This window comes from Rhinichthys klamathensis, unplaced genomic scaffold, assembly GCF_029890125.1.
Source record: "Rhinichthys klamathensis goyatoka isolate OS25496 unplaced genomic scaffold, OSU_Roscu_1.1 h1tg000481l_1, whole genome shotgun sequence".
NCBI classification, from domain to species: Eukaryota; Metazoa; Chordata; class Actinopteri; order Cypriniformes; family Leuciscidae; genus Rhinichthys; species Rhinichthys klamathensis.
Window position 1 is genome coordinate 822,501 of NW_026606968.1, and position 22,500 is coordinate 845,000.

Sequence of the window (22,500 nt, forward strand, 5' to 3'; positions counted from 1 at the left end):
GGTAGGCACCTTTGGAACATATCCATGTTTCGGGTAAGAATGCCTTGGCCATCCCCGGTGCACTCAAGGCAGGTGGGGACCGAAAGGGCCTGAAGGTCTGACTCTAATAGGGACGAAATAGCTAGCAGAAAATAGTCTTAAAAGAAAGGAACTTCTCTGAGACCAAATCTAAGGGCTCGAAGGGAGCCCCAGATAGGCCTTCTAGAACTATTGCAAGGTCCCAAGCCAGCACCCTAGTGCAAGTTGCAGGCCTCAGCCTCAAAGTGCCACGAAGGAAACGAGTGATCAGGGGGTCTCGACCCAAAAATGTACTACCCACCAGGGCGTGGAAAGCCGCAATGGCCGCCACGTATACCTTAAGCGTGGAAGGACATAGACCTGATACAAAGCGTTCTTGCAGAAACTCGAATACTGTGTTTACTGAACAGTTAACCGGATCCCACTGACGCTAGTAACACCAAGAAGTGAAAAACTCTCGAAATAGTGAATATAGTTTCCTCGTGGCGGGAGCTCTGGAGCTTAGAATGGTCTCAACAACCTCGGTTGAGAGGCCACTCTCTATGAGTTGGGCCCCCTCAGAGGCCAAACCCACAGTTTCCAAATCCCCTGCCGGGGGTGCAATATTGCATCCCCTGCCTGAGACGGAAGGTCTCTCCTGATCGGGACCTCCAAGGGAGGTCCGTCGAGGAGAAAAATTAGGTCCGCAAACCAAATTCAGCTCGGCCAGGGTGGTGCTACTAAATAGGCTTATTCCATCCTGGCGGAATCACTCCAGAACTCCTGGGAGCAGAGCAACAGGGGGAAATGCGTACAGACGTAGCCTCAGCCACGTCTGCACCATAGCAACCAGCCCCGTGGGGACTGGTTGAGTGAGGGATAACCAGAGTGGACAGTGCGTCGTATGCTGAGACGAGAACAAATCCACTTCTGCCTGGCCATAAAACTCCCATATTTGCTCCACCGCCTCGGGGTGGAGTCCCCTGGCCTCAGCCCCTGCCTCGACAGGGTGTCTGCTCCAATATTCTGGCCCGCCTGGAATATACACTGCCCTCAGACAGCGTAATTTCCTGAGGGACCAAAATAATAGGCCACCACCGTGTTGTCTGTGGGTCAAGAACCAGAGTTTCCTCCATATAACCAAGGCGCGGGGATACTGCCGCGTGATCTTGATCGTACGGAGTGGGTTTCCCCTCAGGGAGAACCCTCTGGTCCTGAGCCACCACTGTAAAGGTCTCACGTACAGCAGGTCAAAGGGTATCACATTGAACGCTGCTGCCCTGAGGCCTAATAGTCACTGTTTCAGAACAACACATGATGGCCCCTCAGGTCTGGGAGGAGATGTCTCAACGCATTGAAGACGACCATCATCTCTAGGCAATTCATGTGCCAAGCGAGATGATGACTCCTCCCAAGCCCTGAGCTGAGCGGCCTTCCAATACCGCTCCCCAGCCGGTGAGGGAAGCATCTGTCGAGATAGCAACTCGATGGCAAAGAGCTCCCAACACCGAACCCTGGGTTAAGAACCAGTGTTTCCTCCATATAACCAAGGCACGAAGGCACGGCCGCGTGATCTTGATCATACGAAGTGGGTTTCCCCTCGGGGAGAACCCTCTGGTCCTGCGCCACCACTGCAAAGGTCTCATGTACAGCAGGCCAAAAGGTATCCCGTTGGACGCTACTGCCACAAGACCCAACAGTCTCTCGAACTGTTTTACAGTGCGTGACTGGCCTAGCTTTAGCTCTATGGTGGCTGTCAGGATAGCAGCTACACGAACGGGCAATAGATTGGCCCGCATCGTCACTGAATCCCATACCACACCAAGGAAAGTGGTTCTCTGTACTGGAGAAAGAACACTCTTCTTGGCATTGAGCCTCAACCCCAACATCTGCATATGAGCGAGAACGACACCTCGGTGCCGAACCGCTAACTGTTCTGATTCCGCTAGAATCAGCCAGTCATCTATGCAATTCAGAATGCGTATACACTGCAGCCTGGCGGGGCCAGAGCTGCGTCTATACACTTCGTGAACGTGCGGGGTGATAGAGCTAGACCGAAAGGAAGTGCCTGATACTGGTGTTCTTTGCCCCAAAGAAAACCTCAGGAACCTCCTGTGCTGAGGGAGGATGGAGATATGGAAGTATACGTCTTTTAGATCTATCGTGACAAACCAGTCCTCGGATCTGATTTGAGTCACGATCTGTTTGAGTGTCAGCATCTTGGACTTGAGTTCCAGCACCAAACACTCCAACAGACGAAGATCTAGTATGTGACGCTGCTCTCCATCCTTTTTTGGAACAATGAGATAACGACTGTAAAGACCCGACGCAATGTCGGGTGAGTACACCTGCTCTATAGCTTTCTTTGCTAACAGGGCCTTACCCCTTGCTCCATTACCAGAGAGATTACCATTACCCATAGAGATATATTTGGCAGAAGCTTCCACGCTGCCAGAAAATCTACCAAGGGAACCAGCCCCTCGAGGCTGGCCTCTGGTGTAATAAAGACAGCCAGTTCGGGGACCTGAAACATACCGGCAGGAACCACCCGAACTGACTGTTTTCGAACCCCCCTCAGAGGGCGCGAGTCCGACGCAACGTCGAGTTGACGCTGCGCCAGAAGCTCGCTGGAGAACGCTGCGCCCCGAAGCACCAAGGGTGGCGGGGTTGGCAGAACGGTCCCCTGAGGGCACAGAGATGGAAAGGGCACCGTATAATGAGGTGTACACCATTCCACCCCGGTTGGGGCTGCCCTCACCGGTCTGACGCCGTGGCGCCAGACCTTTTCTTTTGAGCCGCAGCCTTCTCAGCATGAAGAACGGTCCTCGGATCCGGCTTCTGCTTTGAAGGCTTTGGCTGCTGTGTTGTGTATGAGAAACTAGCCGGCTGGAGCTGCTCACGCCCAGCAGCCCCAGTGGGTTGGACATAGCGAGGGAGAGATTATCTTGTATCTTTCTCCATGATTCCCATCAAATTGAGCCAGAGGTGTCTCTCAGTGACCACATTTATTTGGCTGCATCCCTGAGAGATAAATCTGAGGCCCGACGGAGTTCTCAAACCCCATCGGGCCAAACTCCCTCACTTCTGTCCAAATACCACAGCAGGTCAGCCTGATATGCTTGCAGCACTGCTATAGTGTGCAAGCAGGCTCGTGCTAGACCCACTGCCATATATGCTTTTCCCACTAGATTAAAAAATAGTTTTCTTTAATGGTTTAGTGAGAGAAGCCGACGCCTTCAGGGACGATACTGAACCGGGAGACATAGCTCGCAAGTGTCTGTACTACCCGGGGTATTGACCCATAGCCATACTCTCTTAACCCCCAAATATCTTTTGAATATACATGAATGTGGGGCTAAAAAATGAGTAAGGCTTTTTCCATGATCTAGACAGCTCGCTGTGCAGATCGGGAAAAATGGAAGGCCCCGTGATGGAGGTGGAAAAATAGAGGGAAGGAAACTCGTTCAATTTATTTTAAGGACGAGTGCCCCCTTATTTCTGCTGGCCATTAAATATTTAATTTATCTACAGCCTTAGTAAACACCACCACCAGCTTATTATTATATATATATATTTTTTTATATACATTCTTTATATATATACACTTTATTTCATATATAATATATAAACTATCATATATATATATATATATATAGGCTATATATAATTCTCATACGCTGGGGAAGAGATGGCAAATCCACTTCCCCCATGATTGTGTACACTTTCAATGCCCAGCACATCTACCTCCTCGGAGGTAGAGCACTGAAGCATTGATTTCTCTCCCCGGGCGGAAGAGACCGCAGCGCGGGCTTCCGAGACCGGAGAGAGAGCACTGGATCACTCGTGGAAAGGGAGGAGATAAGATCCGCGGACCCGTCTCCAACCCCGTAACGAGATCCTATTCGCGATCCACAGGAATGCATTCTCCGCGCTGCCTCGGCAGACGCGTGTCCTGCACCCCGAGGATCGCGAGCCTGGCCACTTTCCTCGAAAAGTGACAGGCGGGAGTGGAGCATGCGAAGCGAAAGCTTCTCACAACGTTGCAATCAGCCCCCTCGGAGGCTGATACCGCATGCTCCACTCCCAAACAAACTACACAAAGCTCGTGTGTTTCCCCACCCGTTAAATAACGCGGGCAGGGAGAAGCACAGAGTTTGTAAAGTTGTTTCGCCATAACTCTTCCCAATAATATCGTAACAGACAACAATAAATAGACAGAGACAGAGTAACACAGATCGCTTGCTGAGACACAGAAGCTAATGCCGCGTTTCACCGGGTGAGCCTTTATCCCTTCCTGGTCATGACGTCACCCGCCCGTGACGCTCATTCTTTCCATTGGACTAGTTGACATTGATGCTCAGACGCATTCACGCTGGGGGCGTTCCCAAGGCGTCAAGTGACGCATCGCGAGTTCCCTCGAAAGGGAACTCAGAGCTGTTATCTTGTCAAAAGGAGATTGCAAAAAGTATTTAATAAAAGGGTGCCAATAATTGTGGCCAACATGTTTTGGAGAAAAGCATTTGTTTCATAATGTGATTTCCCCCACACTTTCAATTCTTTAACTTCGATGAAAGATTAGATTTTGGGCAATTTTTTGAATGAAAGATCAAAAGGATAAACAATGCAGATTTATTTTTTACAGCCAGTTTTGAAGAGCCGCTGTGAAGAGCTGAACGCCTCCAGGAACGCCATCAAGGACATTCACTGTTTTATCAAGTTTACTTTGGCCGTCCGCGTGACGTCATTATCATCATCAGGAGGATCCGCGGACGTCCACTTGCTGTTACTATTAAAACTTCATTTAGGAAAAATACTTTCTATTAAATATCTTTATATTAACTTGATGTTTTATTACTGCAATACAGTGAACGACAGCCGTCTGTGTCTCCCAGTGTCTTACATTATTGTCAGTTTAGTGTTCAGTGATTCATTTACACAGAAACATAAGATAACATGTATGCCTTCATCTCCGAACACATTATCTGTGTCTTACATTTCATAATGAACTCAGATAAACTCAGTGCCGACTCATTTCCATCAGTTCTTTTACATGAACTGGAATGTGTGCAAAGGATTGTGGGAGATTGAAGAACAGGAAGGACACACTTGATGCATCCTTCAAAATGATCTGAATTAAAGACACAAAATGAAGTCTGTGTTCAAAAGATCCTTCAAACTGAGACGGCCTTCAGAGGCGCTTGATGACGTGGCAGTCGAGATATGCAGCCTTACTAGGACACAGCCACGGTTTGAGAAACACCCGCAAATCATGATCAATATCCCAGAAATCAGTCTGTGCCACGTGATTTAAACACCTCTGATCTCTGAGTTTCTCTTTGTTCATAATGTTTTAGACTGTAATGATTGCACTCAGTGTTACTTACCCATCATTACTGGCTCCAATTAATCTCGTCAGGTTAAACTCCTGCAGTGTCTCCTCTGAGGACAACAACACAAACACTAAAGCTGACCACTGAGACGAGGAGAGTTTCACAGCACGTAATCCTCCATAGCTCGTATGAGGTTTAGCTTCGTTCACTAGAGAAAGATCACCCAGTTCATTCAGACAGTGAAACAGATTGATGTATTTATCTGGAGAGGGATTCTCACTGATCTTCTCTTTAATATAGTCAACTGTTTCCTCATTGTTGTGAGAGCTGTTTGCTGTCTGTGTCTTTAGTTCTTGTAAGAGACTCTGATTAGACTCCACTGACAGACCCAGAAGGAAACGAAGGAAAAGGTCCAGATGCCCATTTCTACTGTGTAAAGCCTCATCCACAGCTCTCTGATGGAGATCAGATAGGGACACTTTGCCTCCATTAGTTGGTTTGGTAATCTGGTCAAACACATTGATGTTATTGTTGATAAAGGAGAGATGCACATATAGAGCTGCTAGATGTTCCTGAATGCTCAGATGAACAAAGCAGAAGACTTTCCCCTGACACAAGCCCAACTCCTCTCTGAAGATCTGAGTGCACAATCCTGAGTAAACTGATGCTTCTGCCACATCAATGCCACACTCGCTCAGGTCTTCCTCATAGAAGATCAGGTTGCCTTTCACAAGCTGCCGATACGCCAGTTCCCCCAGTTTGACAATCATGTCTTCATCTTTCACTTTCTTCTCATAGTCCTTCTCATGTTTGATGTTGGTCTGAATGAGCAGGAAGTGTGTGTACATCTGAGTGAGAGTCTTGGGAATCTCTCCTCTCTCTGCTCCACTGCACATCTCCTCTAGAACAGTGGCTGAGATCCAGCAGAACACTGGGATGTGGCACATAATAAAGAGGCTCCTTGAGGACTTCAGGTGTGAGATGATCCTGTTGGCCAGACTCTGATCACTGATTCTCTTCCTGAAGTATTCCTGCTTCTGTGTGTCACTGAAGCCTCGTACCTCTGTCACTCGATGGACACACTCAGAGGGGACGAGATCCGCTGCTGCTGGTCTGGAGGTGATCCAGATGAGAGACGAGGGAAGCAGATTCCCCACAATGAGGTTCGTCAGCAGCTCGTCCACTGAGGCGGATTCAGTCACATCACACAACCTCACATCGCTCTGAAAATCCAGACACAGACGACACTCATCCAGACCATCAAAGATGAACAGCACTTTATACTCATCACTGGATATGGCCATTTCTCTGCTTTCAGGGAAGAAGCAATGAAGAAGATCTGAGAGACTGAGTGTTTTGTCCTTCATCAAGTTGAGCTCTCTGAAAGCGAGTGGGAATATGAGCTGGACGTCCTGATTCTCTTTCCCTTCAGCCCAGTCCAGGATGAGCTTCTGCACAGAGACTGTTTTTCCAATGCCAGCGACTCCCTTTGTCAGCACAGTTCTGATGGGTTTGTCTTGTCCAGGTAAAGGTCTAAAGATGTCACTGCATTTGATCGGTGTGTCCTCTGTTTCTGCTCTCCTGGACTGTGTCTCAATCTGTCTCACCTCATGCTCATTATTGATCTCTCCACTTCCACTCTCTGTGATGTAGAGCTCTGTGTAGATCTCATTCAGGAGTGTTGGGTTTCCCTGCTTTGATATTCCCTCACACACACACTCAAACTTCTGTCTCAGATTTGATCTCAGTGTGTTGAGGACTTCAGCAGGTTTAGAGTCATGGCTGTAAGATTAAAATACCACATTATTACACAAGTCAGAGAAGTCAATAACCATACATTACACAATATATTATTTGTTTGCTGTATTATAGGACACAGAACATCATTAGTTTTCTGAAATGTTTAAATCATTAATCATGTGTTTGAGTGATGTGTGATGTGAATTGAAACACCTAAAATTAAACAACAGCAACAAAAGTCCTGCATTTTACCTGAAACCAGGACACATGCTTTCATTAAAGTCTTGTGGTTGAATCACAGGCTTGAACACAGTTTTGTTTTTAACTGGTCTGGATGGAAGACTTGACCTTAAATCAGAATGAAGAGTGTAAAGAATCAGACACACTGATATTGATGTAATTGTGTCATTAACTGAGTAACAGACCAACAGCTTTTACAGTGTGTGAATGTATTAACAATACAATACATAGAGCTTTACACAAGAGCACAATGATCATCATTAATAGACTGAAACTTACAGGATTTGAACTTAAAATGCTTTGGTTCAAATCCAGATAATTACACTGCTGTATATTAATAATAATTTCATTTAAAAAAAATCAAATACTATAAGCATAACTTTTATAGAAATGATATACCTGAGATCAGGCCGTGTGTCTCCACTCTTAAACTTCATTGGCGGATTCATAGAGCGGTCACTCTTCACAGACACACAGCTGGACTCTGGGTTTGAGCTCTTCTGCTGGACTGAACTGGTTTTCAAACTAAGTAAAATAAAAAGCAGACAGACTTATAAATGTTGTGCACTTTTACAGGAATCTTCTGTCTCAGGAAACACCAGGGAGTGTTGTTACAAACTTTCTGAACAATCTGCTTAATTATAATACTACATTATATAAATGTGGAAAAATTCTCAGCTTACATTTACTTGATGTCATTGCAAGTAATAAACTGACTGACTGATAAATGTTGCTTCTAATTCAAAAATGTCATACTATAAGCAACATTTTTATAGAAGTTATAGTGGAGAGCAGGGCACAACCTAACATTTTTTAACTTTCTCAGTTTGTGTAAATACACTTGGGGTTCAGAGTATTTATTTTCCCCCATTAATTTCACACACGTCAAGTACAATTATGTGGTTTTGTTTCATTAATTCAGTGTGTACTTTTTTCTTTATTTCCCCTGAAAGAATGGAAGTGAAATGTGACAACATGCCCCATAGGTGAGGCACATCATAACACGACCATATCACAGATAAAATTTTTATCTGATCTAATCAGAAAAAATATACAAGACAAACTAAAATATTTTGTCAATAAAATACAATTATTAATTTTTCATATAAAATAATAATGATTGCTGTATATTAATTATAATTTCATAAAATATAAAATACTATAAGCACAACATAGAAGTGATATACCTGAGATCAGGCCGTTTGTTTCCACTCTTAAACGTTATTGGCGGCTCCATAGAGCGGTCACTCTTCACAGACACACAGCTGGACTCTGGGTTTGAGCTCTTCTGCTGGACTGAACTGGAACACAGAACAGATTCAGTTTAATCCTTTAGATTACTGTGTTCATTCTTTATGAGAGGAACCATATTAATATTAACATTCATCTTTCATAAATTTTTTTTCATGCTAGTTTTAAAACAAAAACAGGCAAACTCATCTTTTTTTCTGTGATGTGACACAATATTGAACAGTGTTTGTTGAAAGTACCTGCGTCCTGGAGAGAAATCTCCATCTCTGGATGCTTGTGAATTACCCATGATGAAGATGCAGGAGAATCTGATGAGTTTGATCTCCTCCACTGACTCTGATGAAGAAACATTCACACACAATATTAAATTATTAAACGAATTAAACAACATTAATAATTTAGCTGATCATATCTGGAGTGTGTGAGTAAAAGGATCATGTGACTGTGTTAACTCAAGCTCATGTTCACACATATGACCAAACACAAAAATAAACATGGAATTAAAGACATTAAAGACAAACAATCACGTAAAATGTCCTCCAGAGATTCATATTAATATGAGGAAGTCACACATGAACACTCACCTTGATCAAACTTTTACAAGATACAGGATCTCAAATCCTCCAGCTTTAACATCATAAAGATTTGAAAGGAAATTCCTGCGTAAACGTTTCTATTAAACACTTTGATGCTGTTTCTCCGTATCGTATTGGTATTTTACCTGCTTAAAATGTCGACAGGTGAGCTCTAATAACTTACTTTCACTTTAGTTGAGTAGACTGTCAATGGAGGTACACTTATCAACTACTAACGTTTTTTGTTCAAAATTCACAAAATGTATATAATGAGCGAGTACATCAGGAATCCATCTTCCAGCCGGTGTTTTAGTCTTATCCTGAATCACTACGGTACGCCTATAATACGTGTTTATATTCGGACTATTTTAAACCGCTGCGGAGTAGCACAGTACCCGCGTGACTCGCCATAGAGAGAAGTAGATCCGGCTACAATAGCCGCGTTTCCACTGCTGGGCCGTGCTAGTGCGTGCCAGGGCCAGTCGCGTTTCCACTGTCACTTCCGGGGCTTGATCGGGGCTTACTCGGGGCCAACGGCCAGGATTTCTGGCCCGTCGAATACCTTGGGCCAAAGCGGGCCAGCTCGGGCTAGAGGCGTGCTCAAGGTAAAAGGCGGAGTTTATCAGTGTTATGGAACGTTATGATCTGAAGCAAGATGCACATTTCACTTTTTTATATCGCGCAAAATAATCGCTGCTGGAAATGGAGAATCACCTGTAGGCTACTGGTGTGTGGAAGATACCAAAGCTCTTCTGAGCATTTGGGCAGAAGAAAGGGTACAACGTCAATTTGACGGTGTGTGAAGAAACGAGGACGTTATAAAATACATCGATGCTGAACTTTCTAAGCTAAGCATTCAGCCCGCAACGCTTCAAGTTCAGAAAAAAAAAAAAAAAATGACGGGCGCAGTATTGTACAAGGCGATTCAAACGCACAATGGACAAAGCGGAGCTCAGAGAAGGGATTTAACTGTGTGCTGCGTCCCTCTGTTAGTGGCGACTCGCGAGACAATCGGGACACTATTGCAGCCACGGTCGGTGAGTTAATATACATGCTATCTTCCTAACTTAAAAAATAAATAAATTCATAATACCCGCTGAAATGGGTTGGGTTGTATGACGTTTGATCCAGAATGGCGTGTTAGGGGCGGGGTTTAGGGCAGCGAAGCCCGGCAGTGGAAACGCGGCTAGTGTTCTTCCGCAAGACATAGCGGTTTGTTTATTAACAGCTGGAGTGCCAAAAGTACCTTTAAAAAGATCTTTATTTGTGTTCCGAAGATAAACGAATGTATTACGGGTTTGGAACGATATGTGGAGGAATGATTAACGACAGAAATGTAATTATTTGGTGAACTAACCCTTTAAACCAGGTAACTTTCCTGAAGCACTTGAAGAGCTTTCCTGATGACATCATGGAGTAGATGACGTCACTGGAAGAACGTTTGAGCAGGACTTTGAGATCCTTCAAGCTCAAGCTTTTTTATTAAAACCTTTTTTCCTGCTCTTTTTATTTGTTTGTTCATATTTGTCTATCATATATTTTTGTTATTACATTTTTTTCAGGTTTTTTTTAGATCCACTGTCTGCATTACACTCACACAGTACGTATTACTAAATGCACGTCCATTATTGTTTTTTTATTCATATTTTATCTGAGATATTTTGTTTTCTCAAAATCCCAACATTGAACAGGCAGTTAACAAATGATAGACACTCTCAGAGAATGATGTTCAGTCTATGTTAAAAATATTATTGAATAATCTAAAAGCCAAGTCATATTTAATTTCACTCATTCTCTTCACCTTGAAAGCAAATATGATCCATGTGTCCCAGTGCACTGAAATATTTCATGAAAGCACTTACTGTCTTGACGTTTGTTCTTGGTTAATATATCATGTTTTCTCCTTCACGGCACAGCCTGAAAAACACTTCCAGTTGAACTGAACTTTGTGTTGAGAAAAGAGTGTGTAGTCTAACAGGTTTTTCTGGATTCGGCACATGACCGACTCTGACTGGAGAGAGAGAATAAACCACAGAACAGCATCAGTCCCTGACAATCACATCAATCCTGCGGGAAATTATTATTCATGTTCTCAAATCAAAACATACATATACTCTGTAAAATACAGGATAAGATTGAGTGAGATCTCCTGGAGTAAGAGGATTAAATACTTAATTTAATACACAAAATACCAAACAAACCTCAAAAAGACAAATATTAATACAATTCCAAGAAGTCCAAATAGCAGCAAACAGAATAAATAAACAACATAAACCTAAAGAAAAGTAAAAAACAAAAAAAATAACTATGATTTCCATTACACGGGAGTGGATGTTAAAACTTCATGCTGATTTGCACTCGGCTTTCGCCAAGATAAGCAACACTATGACGTAGCTTTACAGTAAACTATGCTTCTCCATCCATTTACGCTTCTTTCCATTTGGTGGTGTGACTCCCCTTCTGTCCGGCGTTAACGGCTGCAGTGTACTTGGCGCGTCAGCACACACGACGGCTGCAACTACAGGACCAGCACGACAACCGTCTGGATTGAGCCGAGTAGGGGACATCTCTAGGGTCTTCAAGTGGGCACCTTCCGTCCTCAGTGTTTCGTCGACTAGCCCACGACACCTCAAGAGGGCTCGACAGTGACTCTGGCGTCCCAGAGTCACCCCCCTCGTCCCCCACTCAACTCAGCCCAACTTACTGACCTCTACATCCCTCCTGCTGCTGAGACCTAACCACTATCTCACAATCTCTCCGCAACCCAACCATACGCGCCAACCCGTTTGACTAAGGCTGTTGAGCCCCACTGGTGCGTTAATATGCAGTTTCAGTGGACAACGGTTCCGTATGGCATACTACCTACCGCAAAACACAAAATCTGCCTAATCATCCGTCATTCACGTAATATCCACAGGAACGTAATGACTGTAAATACTATACAACCTATACAAATAAACCAACAGACTCTTCTAGAATTCTACGAAACCGTAGTGTGGCGGCCTGTACACAGCCAGCTAGAATCTTTCCGTCTCAACCACAGCCAGTTGCTGCTCCTTTCTGCTGCTTCAGAAAATATTATCCTGAAAAACCCCTTCAGAAGATGCCATAGTTTGGGCTTTCCTACGACACATGAGTCTATAAGATCTGGAGAAGATGTTCCTCTGTTAGGATGCAGCGGACAGGACTCACACACACACACACACACACACACACACACACACACACACACACACACACACACACACACACACACACACACACACACACTCCAGTGAGAATCCTCTGCGTGATCAAGAACGTCCTCAACTAAACCCGTCTAGAGTGAGGATGGATCTCTGAGGATGTTTGGTGATGATGAACTGAGCAACATCGGGCTTTATGCCCTGCTCCTGGACGACACTAACTGTCTGAGGAACACTGTATATGTTATTCAGCAGGGAATGCTCAGCCTGGGGAAACTTTTCTCCCGTCTCGCTTGTTTCTCATGGTTTTTATCTGTTATTGTTTGTATTTTGTTGTGAGCAATATATTCTTTAAATAAATAAATAAAAACTGATGTTATCCCACTTCTGCTCACGTCACGCTAGTAACAGTGTGTCTGACGTGATAGTCTACGGGTTAAAAAGTTTTAAATATTGGTGTTTTTCTTACGAACACTTATCGTTTCACTTCAGAAGACATTGATCATCCATTGGGGTCGTGTGGATTACTGTAGTTATTGCATTATGTGTGTTTGATGCTCCAGCTTTTAGGAACACATGCGCTTGCATTATGTCTTCCAGAGATGATTTATTGTTTAAAACCTTCATTTGTGTTAATCTGAAGAAGGAAAGTCGTACACATCTCGGACGGCGTGAGGGGAAATATGAGTAAATGAGGACGTATTTCTGGGTGAACTGCATTTTCTTTTACTCCATAATACAGAATAGCAAGAGACATGATTTCTTATTAAGATTCATCAGTGGAAAGAAGAAGAAGACAAGCATTAATATTAACAACACTTTTAAACCACAAAATAAGTCAATTGTATTATTAAAAAGAAAAGCATCATTCTCTCACACACACACAAACTCTCTTTAACACTAAATAATTTCCTTTTGCAGAAGTCGAGTGATATTTAATGCTCTCGTGCTTTCTACAGTCCAGATTGATGAAAAGCAGCTTTACAGGGATAAACTGGAGAATAATGATCAAAAATGCAGAGCTCAGTTCTGCTGTAAAGCGGCTCTAGAAAGACAATAGTGTCATTGATCAGCTGAAGTCAGTTCAGTGTTGATTCAGATCAGTAACTGTGTAAAGTTCATCAAATATGAAGCGAGTTCAGCTATAAAGCAGTGATGTCATCGTCCAGCTCAGTCCAGTTCTCCTGCAATAGTGCCAGTGCCGTCAGATCAATAATAGAGCTGAATATGAAGTGTCATAAACTAAGCGAGCCGGAGGCGACAGTAGCAAGAACCAAACTCCACCAGGAGCCAGAATGGAGGAACACCGGACCATTTCTCCTCTGGACACACGGAGGAACATGTGTGATGATGATCCAGGCGGCATCACAAGGCAGATTGTGGACTGATATGATTGAGAGTATTGGATTGAGCTCTTCTGCTGGAAGATTGGGATTGATCACGCCAGCATTAGGTGTGAGGATCTGAAGCTGGTCATCGGGTCTGTGTGGAGGACTCGTCTGCTTCTCCTGGTCTCTGCTGAGGATCTGAAGCTGGTCATCGGGTCTGTGTGGAGGACTCGTCTGCTTCTCCTGGTCTCTGCTGAGGATCTGAAGCGGGTCATTGGGTCTGTGTGGAGGACTCGTCTGCTTCTCCTGGTCTCTGCTGAGGATCTGAAGCTGGTCATCGGGTCTGTGTGGAGGACTCGTCTGCTTCTCCTGGTCTCTGCTGAGGATCTGAAGCTGGTCATCGGGTCTGTGTGGAGGACTCGTCTGCTTCTCCTTGTCTCTGCTGAGGATCTGAAGCTGGTCATCGGGTCTGTGTGGAGGACTCGTCTGCTTCTCCTGGTCTCTGCTGAGGATCTGAAGCTGGTCATCGGGTCTGTGTGGAGGACTCGTCTGCTTCTCCTGGTCTCTGCTGAGGATCTGAAGCTGGTCATCGGGTCTGTGTGGAGGACTCGTCTGCTTCTCCTGGTCTCTGCTGAGGATCTGAAGCTGGTCATCGGGTCTGTGTGGAGGATTCGTCTGATTCTCCTGGTCTCTGCTGAGGATCTGAAGCTGGTCATCGGGTCTGTGTGGAGGACTCGTCTGCTTCTCCTGGTCTCTGCTGAGGATCTGAAGCTGGTCATCGGGTCTGTGTGGAGGACTCGTCTGATTCTCCTGGTCTCTGCTGAGGATCTGAAGCTGGTCATCGGGTCTGTGTGGAGGACTCGTCTGCTTCTCCTGGTCTCTGCTGAGGATCTGAAGCTGGTCATCGGGTCAGTGTGGAGGACTCGTCTGCTTCTCCTGGTCTCTGCTGAGGATCTGAAGCTGGTCATCGGGTCTGTGTGGAGGACTCGTCTGCTTCTCCTGGTCTCTGCTGAGGATCTGAAGCTGGTCATCGGGTCTGTGTGGAGGACTCGTCTGCTTCTCCTGGTCTCTGCTGAGGATCTGAAGCTGGTCATCGGGTCTGTGTGGAGGGCTCGTCTGCTTCTCCTGGTCTCTGCTGAGGATCTGAAGCTGGTCATCGGGTCTGTGTGGAGGGCTCGTCTGCTTCTCCTGGTCTCTGCTGAGGATCTGAAGCTGGTCATCGGGTCTGTGTGGAGTACTCGTCTGCTTCTCCTGGTCTCTGCTGAGGATCTGAAGCTGGTCATCGGGTCTGTGTGGAGGACTCGTCTGCTTCTCCTGGTCTCTGCTGAGGATCTGAAGCTGGTCATCGGGTCTGTGTGGAGGACTCGTCTGCTTCTCCTGGTCTCTGCTGAGGATCTGAAGCTGGTCATCGGGTCTGTGTGGAGGACTCGTCTGTTTCTCCTGGTCTCTGCTGAGGATCTGAAGCTGGTCATCGGGTCTGTGTGGAGGACTCGTCTGCTTCTCCTGGTCTCTGCTGAGGATCTGAAGCTGGTCATCGGGTCTGTGTGGAGGACTCGTCTGTTTCTCCTGGTCTCTGCTGAGGATCTGAAGCTGGTCATCGGGTCTGTGTGGAGGGATCGTCTGCTTCTACTGGTCTCTGTTGAGGATCTGAAGCTGGTCATCGGGTCTGTGTGGAGGACTCGTCTGATTCTCCTGGTCTCTGCTGAGGATCTGATGCTGGTCTTGGGGTCTGTGTGGAGGACTCGTCTGCTTCTCCTGGTCTCTGTTGAGGATCTGAAGCTGGTCATCGGGTCTGTGTGGAGGACTCGTCTGATTCTCCTGGTCTCTGCTGAGGATCTGATGCTGGTCTTGGGGTCTGTGTGGAGGACTCGTCTGCTTCTCCTGGTCTCTGCTGAGGATCTGAAGCTGGTCATCGGGTCTGTGTGGAGGGCTCGTCTGCTTCTTCTGGTCTCTGCTGAGGATCTGAAGCTGGTCATCGGGTCTGTGTGGAGGACTCGTCTGCTTCTCCTGGTCTCTGCTGAGGATCTGAAGCTGGTCATCGGGTCTGTGTGGAGGACTCGTCTGCTTCTCCTGGTCTCTGCTGAGGATCTGAAGCTGGTCATCGGGTCTGTGTGGAGGGCTCGTCTGCTTCTCCTGGTCTCTGCTAAGGATCTGAAGCTGGTCATCGGGTCTGTGTGGAGGACTTGACTGCTTCTCCTGGTCTCTGCTGAGGATCTGAAGCTGGTCATCGGGTCTGTGTGGAGGACTCGTCAGCTTCTCCTGGTCTCTGCTGAGGATCTGAAGCTGGTCATCGGGTCTGTGTGGAGGACTCGTCTGCTTCTCCTGGTCTCTGCTGAGGATCTGAAGCTGGTCATCGGGTCTGTGTGGAGGACTCGTCTGCTTCTCCTGGTCTCTGCTGAGGATCTGAAGCTGGTCATCGGGTCTGTGTGGAGGATTCGTCTGCTTCTCCTGGTCTCTGCTGAGGATCTGAAGCTGGTCATCGGGTCTGTGTGGAGGACTCGTCTGCTTCTCCTGGTCTCTGCTGAGGATCTGAAGCTGGTCATCGGGTCTCTGTGGAGGACTCGTCTGCTTCTCTTGGTCTCTGCTGAGGATCTGAAGCTGGTCATCGGGTCTCTGTGGAGGACTTGTCTGCTTCTCTTGGTCTCTGCTGAGGATCTGAAGCTGGTCATCGGGTCTGTGTGGAGGACTCGTCTGCTTCTCCTGGTCTCTGCTGAGGATCTGAAGCTGGTCATCGGGTCTGTGTTTAGGACTCGTCTGCTTCTCCTGGTCTCTACTGAGGATCTGAAGCTGGTCATCGGGTCTGTGTGGAGGACTCGTCTGCTTCTCCTGGTCTCTGCTGAGTATCTGAAGCTGGTCATCGGGTCTGTGTGGAGGACTCGTCTGCTTCTCCTGGTCTCTGCTGAGGATCTGAAGCTGGTCATCGGGTCTGTGTGGAGGACTCGTCTGCTTCTCCTGGTCTCTCCTGAGGATCTGAAGCTGGTCATCGGGTCTGTGTGGAGGACTCGTCTGCTTCTCCTGGTCTCTGTTGAGGATCTGTGCAGATGACTGTCGAGTCCACGAGGCCTTCACAGGCGCTGTGTCTCAGGGCTCGTCTAGTTGTCCTGGTCTCTGCTGACCATGCTTTTATTACGTCTAGACTAGACTACTGGAACTCTTTATATGTTGGATTGGATCATCTCTTCATGGCTCACAGTTAGTCCAGAATGCAGCAGCTCGGGTCCTAACTGGGACTGAAAGCGTGAGCACATTCCCCAGTTTCAGCCTCGCTCCTCTGGCTTCTGTGCGCTTCAGGATTGAGTTGAAGATTTTATTGCTTGTTTTGAATGGGTTGGCACCTTCTTATTTCTCAGAGCTTTTACACGTGCGCTCTCCTGTCAAAGCACTGAGGTCGTCCACTCAGAAGTTTCCTGGGTGTTCTGAGATCCAGGTGAACACATAAAGCTGAGCGAGGCTTCTCAGTGCTGGTCCTGATCTCTGGAAGAGTCAACGGCTCATATAAGAACAGCTCGACTGATTACGTTTCTAAGCCGTTGCTGAAGACCCTCCTGTGTTCCTCAGCTTTCATTTCCACTGGAGTTTTGCTACTGTGACACTGTGTGTGTTTTGTGTTTATTTGTGTGTATCCTGACATTGTTCAGCACTTTGGTCGACTGTGGTTGTGTTTAAATGTGCAACACACACACATGTGAACTGTGAACTCTTGAGCTTTGGCATTCAGGGCTGGTTGTGCTGGTTTTAGGGTGCAGGTCCACCATCTGATCTGGATACGGACCGGAGAACATAATCCAGATCTCACCATATTAAAACCAGACCATATTTCTCCTCGAGGGGAAAAGCTGTCAGACATCAGACGGAGTCGAGTTTGAGCTTTTACAGCGCTCGCATTATATTTGCAGTCTTTTACTGCATATGATAATTCATACTCAGAAAGTAGAGCTGAAGTGACATTCATTACAAGATGATTAGTAGTTAAAACATTACATAATGTCCCTGCATTGTTTCGCATTCTGTGACTTTCAGTCCAATAAAAGACAGTCATATATTTCGTCATTGAAGATTTCTTAATAATAGTTTTAAAATATGGTGTCGTCTCGTTCTCGTGAACCCAATATCGTGTGTCGTCTCGTTAGATCAGTGTATCGACACACTCCTAGAAGACACTAAATCTCATCTCAGCATTTCAGCATTTACTCTCAACATCAACATTTGACAGATTTATTACATTGGAACAGTTTTGATAAAGTTGGTGGTGAGATTTTCCCTCATTAATAAAAAATAGTTCACAATAATAATATTCCTATTGTCAGTAGGACCAGAAAGAACGATAGGATTCAAGTGCAATGAACAACTGTTTATTCACAAAAGAATAGAAGTAGTAGGTTCAGATGGAAGTCTCAGTCTCTGGCAGGACACTGGCAACGCAGGGACGCAGATGGGCAGACTCCAGGCAATCCGGCAGGGAAAACAGGCGATCCGGGCAAACGAACAGACAGGATACTGGACAAAAGACAAGGGTGAATCCAGAGAGCCTCGACAACGATCTGACAAAGACAGGACAAACTCACACACAATAAATAGGGTGCCGTGATGAGAAACAGCTGACGCTGATCCGCTCATCAACCTCAATCACGAGCCACGCCTACCAATACACATAACCATACTCACAGCGCGAGGGCGAGACAGTGAATCCATGAACCGTGACAGTACCCCTCCTCCTAGGAGCGCCTCCTGGCGCTCCCAGGAGAACCTACCTGTCGATTGTAAACATCGATAAGGGAATGATCCAGGATGTCTCTAGCCGGAACCCAACTTCTCTCCTCCGGACCGTAACCTTCCCAGTCCACCAGGTACTGAAATCCGCGTCCCCTCCGTCTAGCGTCCAAAATACGACGAACCGAATAAACTGGTTCCCCATCTACGAGGCGCGGCGGGGGGGGAACCGGTGCAGGCGGATTAATACGAGAATGAAATACAGGTTTCAATTTGGACACATGGAAAACGGAATGAACCCTCCTGTACGCCGGAGGAAGTTTGAGGCGGACTGCCACAGGGCTAAGAATCTTTGTGACAGAGAACGGGCCAATAAATTTTGGAGCTAGTTTATTACTGACGGAGCGGAGAGGAATGTTCTTAGAAGAAAGCCACACTTTTTGACCAACGACGTATACGGGAGGCTTCAGCCGGTGGCGATCGGCCTGAGCCTTGGTGCGCGCTCCCACCTGGAGGAGAGTCTCACGGGCTCTTCTCCAAGTGCGGCGGCACCTTTGGACGAAGGCGTGAGCAGAGGGGACCGCGACTTCGGACTCCAGACCAGGAAAAATGGGTGGCTGGTAACCTATACTACACTGAAACGGAGATAGGCCCGTGGATGAGACTGGCAACGAGTTGTGAGCGTACTCAACCCAAAAGATCTGTTGGCTCCAGGAGGAAGGATTCTGGGACACCAAACATCGTAATACCCTTTCAAGATCTTGGTTGGCTCGCTCCGCTTGGCCGTTGGTCTGGGGATGGAACCCAGAGGACAAGCTGACACTCGCCCCCAACAATCTACAAAACTCTCTCCAAAATTTGGATATAAATTGGGGCCCTCTGTCGGAAACCACGTCAATCGGGAGGCCATGAATGCGAAAGACGTGATTCACCACAGTAACCGCTGTCTCCTTAGCTGAAGGTAATTTGGGTAAGGGGATGAAATGTGCCGCCTTCGAGAACCGGTCCACTACCGTCAAAATGACTGTATTACCTTGAGAAGGTGGAAGACCCGTAACAAAGTCAAGTGCGATGTGAGACCAGGGTCTCGAAGGGACAGGCAGCGGTTGGAGCAACCCATCTGGAGGACGATTGGAAGTCTTGCCACGAGCACAAACCGAGCAAGCCAAAACAAATTCCCGAATATCGCGAGCCATCACGGGCCACCAGAATCGTTGCTTAACCAAAAAACTGGTACGTTTAACCCCTGGATGACAAGCCACATTGGAACCATGACCCCACCGTATTACGTCTGACCGGACCCCCTCCGGCACAAATAACCGACCCGGTGGACATTCGGGCGGAGGTGTTACCCCTTCTAAGGCCGTGCGGACCTTCGACTCGACCTCCCATGTGAGTGTAGAGACAACGAGTCTCTCAGGAAGAATGCACTCGGGAGTAGCTGGGCGTTCGGAGCGGTCAAAAATACGAGACAATGCATCGGGCTTGATGTTCTTAGAACCCGGACGGTACGATAGTAAAAAATCAAAACGACCGAAAAAAAGTGCCCACCGAGCCTGCCTGGAGTTCAGTCGTTTAGCGGATCTGATGTACTCAAGGTTCTTGTGATCGGTCCAGACGATAAAAGGTTCCCCCGCACCCTCTAACCAGTGGCGCCACTCCTCCAATGCTAATTTGACTGCCAACAACTCTCTGTTACCAATATCATAATTACTTTCGGCAGTCGATAATCGATGAGAAAAAACGCGCAAGGGTGCATCTTGTCGTCCGAGGAAGAACGCTGGGATAGAACTGCACCTACCCCCACCTCCGACGCATCAACCTCCACCACAAACTGACGTGAAGGATCAGGGGCTACGAGAATGGGAGCTGAAACGAAGCGGCTCTTGAGGTTGGTAAATGCCGCTTCAGCCGCATTAGACCACCTGAACGTCGTTCTGGTGGAGGTTAAGGCGGTCAGAGGAGCGGCTAGTTGGCTGAAATTACGAATGAAACGTCTGTAAAAATTGGCGAATCCCAGAAACCTCTGCAGGGCCTTGCGGGAATCCGGAATTGGCCAATCTACCACAGCCTTAACCTTGTCAGGATCCATGCGTATTCCCTCGGACGAGACGATATACCCCAAGAATGGAACCGACTGTGCATGGAACGCGCACTTCTCCGCCTTGACAAAAAGCCCATTCTCTAACAGCCTCTGGAGTACTTGCTGACGTGTTGAACGTGTTCCTGGAGAGACGAAGAAAATATCAATATGTCATCCAGGTAAACATAAATGAACTGATCGACCATGTCTCTCAACACGTCATTGACGAGTGCTTGGAAGACGGCGGGGGAGTTGGACAGGCCGAACGGCATAACCAAGTATTCAAAGTGCCCCCTGGGGGTATTAAATGCCGTCTTCCACTCATCCCCCCTTCTTATCCGAACCAAATGGTAAGCGTTGCGCAGATCCAATTTCGTGAAAAGAGACGCTCCCTGCAACCGCTCGAAAGCTGAAGACATCAACGGCAAAGGATAAGTATTCTTTACCGTGATGTTGTTCAGCCCCCGGTAGTCAATACACGGTCGCAGAGAACCATCCTTCTTACCCACGAAAAAAAATCCTGCGCCCGCGGGAGATGAAGAAGGACGGATGATCCCAGCTGTTAGAGAATCAGAAATATATTTCTCCATGACCTCCCTCTCAGGTACGGAGAGCGAGTATAACTTGCCCTTAGGCGGAGACTTACCTGGCATTAAATCTATAGCACAGTCATAGGGACGATGTGGAGGAAGAGAAGCAGCCCGAGACTTACTGAACACTTCCTTCAAGTCGAGATACTCCGGGGGCACGTTAGACAGATTCACCGACTCCTCCTGCAACATAGAACAAGAGACAGACGGACACGCAGACACAAGACAAGAGGCATAACAATGATTACTCCAAGCCGACACAGAATTCTGACCCCACTCGATCCTAGGTTGATGCCGTACTAGCCACGGGTGACCCAACACCACAGGTGCAAAAGGAGAGTTAGTGAGTAAAAATGAAGTTCTCTCGGTATGGTTACCAGAGGTAATGACAGTAAGGACACCGGTCTCCTCAGTAATCCCTGGAAGGATCTGGCCGTTCAGGGCGTTAACGGTGATGCGGTGCTGGAGTGTGATGACCGGAATCTGGAGACGTCTAGCCAGAGCATAGTCCATCAGATTGCCCTCCGCTCCAGAATCCACCAGGGCCTGGCAGGTGTGGGTCTGGTCTGCCCATCGCAGTCTTACCGGGAGGAGAGTCGCTGATGAGGATTTAATACCTGAAAGCCCACCCAACAGTAACCTCCGTTCTACTGTCGGGCTGGGTCTTTTACTGGACAGTTGACGAGAAAGTGTCCAGCCTTGCCACAGTAGATGCATAACCCTCTAGCTCTCCGACGTTCCTTCTCCTCCCGGGAAAGCCGAGCTCGACCAACCTGCATGGGTTCTTGATCGAATGAGGGGCTGACCGTGTTCTCCTCTCTGGCGCTGGCGAACTCCGGAAACTCCGGAACCAAACCCCGACATGAACGATTCCCTCCTTGTTGAAGACGAGCGTCCACGCGTAACGCCAAGCTGATAAGTTCATCGAGACTCCTCGGTAACTCCAGGGTGTAAATCTCTCTTTGAACACGGTCAGCCAACCCATGCAGGAAGACGTCCCACTGCGCCTCTTCGTTCCAGTGGCACTCGGCCGCCAGGGTGCGGAATTCGGTGGAATAGTCCGAAACAGTGTTGTTGTTCTGACGCAACTCAGTGAGTCTGCGCGCCGCCTCGCGGCCCACGATCGCGCGGTCAAACACCCGTCTCATCTCGTCCGCGAGTGCCTGGAACGAAGAACAGCAGTGATGTTGATTCTCCCACACCGCCGTTCCCCATTGAGCCGCGCGTCCGGACAACAATGTCATCAACAAGGCCACCTTAGATTGTTCAGTGGCGAAGGTAAGTGGCTGAAGAGAGAAAAAAATGGAACACTTCGTTAAAAATGCTCTACACAGATTGGGCTCACCCGCATATCTCTCAGGGGTAGGGATGCGCGGCTCGTGCAGATGGAAGTTCGGAGGGTCCTGGGGAACGATCGGCGGGGGTGGCGCAGGGGACGCTCTCATTTGTTGGATCTGAGTGGTGAGCTCGG

At 47.3% G+C, this 22,500-nt stretch overlaps 1 protein-coding gene across 50 annotated transcripts in view; it reads right to left on the reverse strand.

Annotated features, from left to right (window-relative positions):
* The window catches only part of LOC130072179 (protein NLRC5-like), a 912,375-nt gene that overhangs the window by 756,846 nt on the left and 133,029 nt on the right, over positions 1-22,500 (reverse strand). For 20 of the 50 annotated variants that reach the window (XM_056237178.1, XM_056237186.1, XM_056237183.1 and 17 more), the window contains exons 5-6: positions 8,495-8,608; positions 7,707-7,832 (exon numbers count right to left, since the gene is read on the reverse strand). The exons of 24 other annotated variants lie outside the window; for them this stretch is intronic. In XM_056237178.1, the coding sequence (XP_056093153.1) occupies positions 7,707-7,832; positions 8,495-8,608 (240 nt within the window). Of the gene's footprint in view, positions 1-5,381; positions 7,110-7,319; positions 7,416-7,706; positions 7,833-8,494; positions 8,609-22,500 lie in introns of all 50 variants that reach the window. 6 more of the 50 variants (XM_056237168.1, XM_056237196.1, XM_056237166.1 and 3 more) reach the window with 3 other exon arrangements.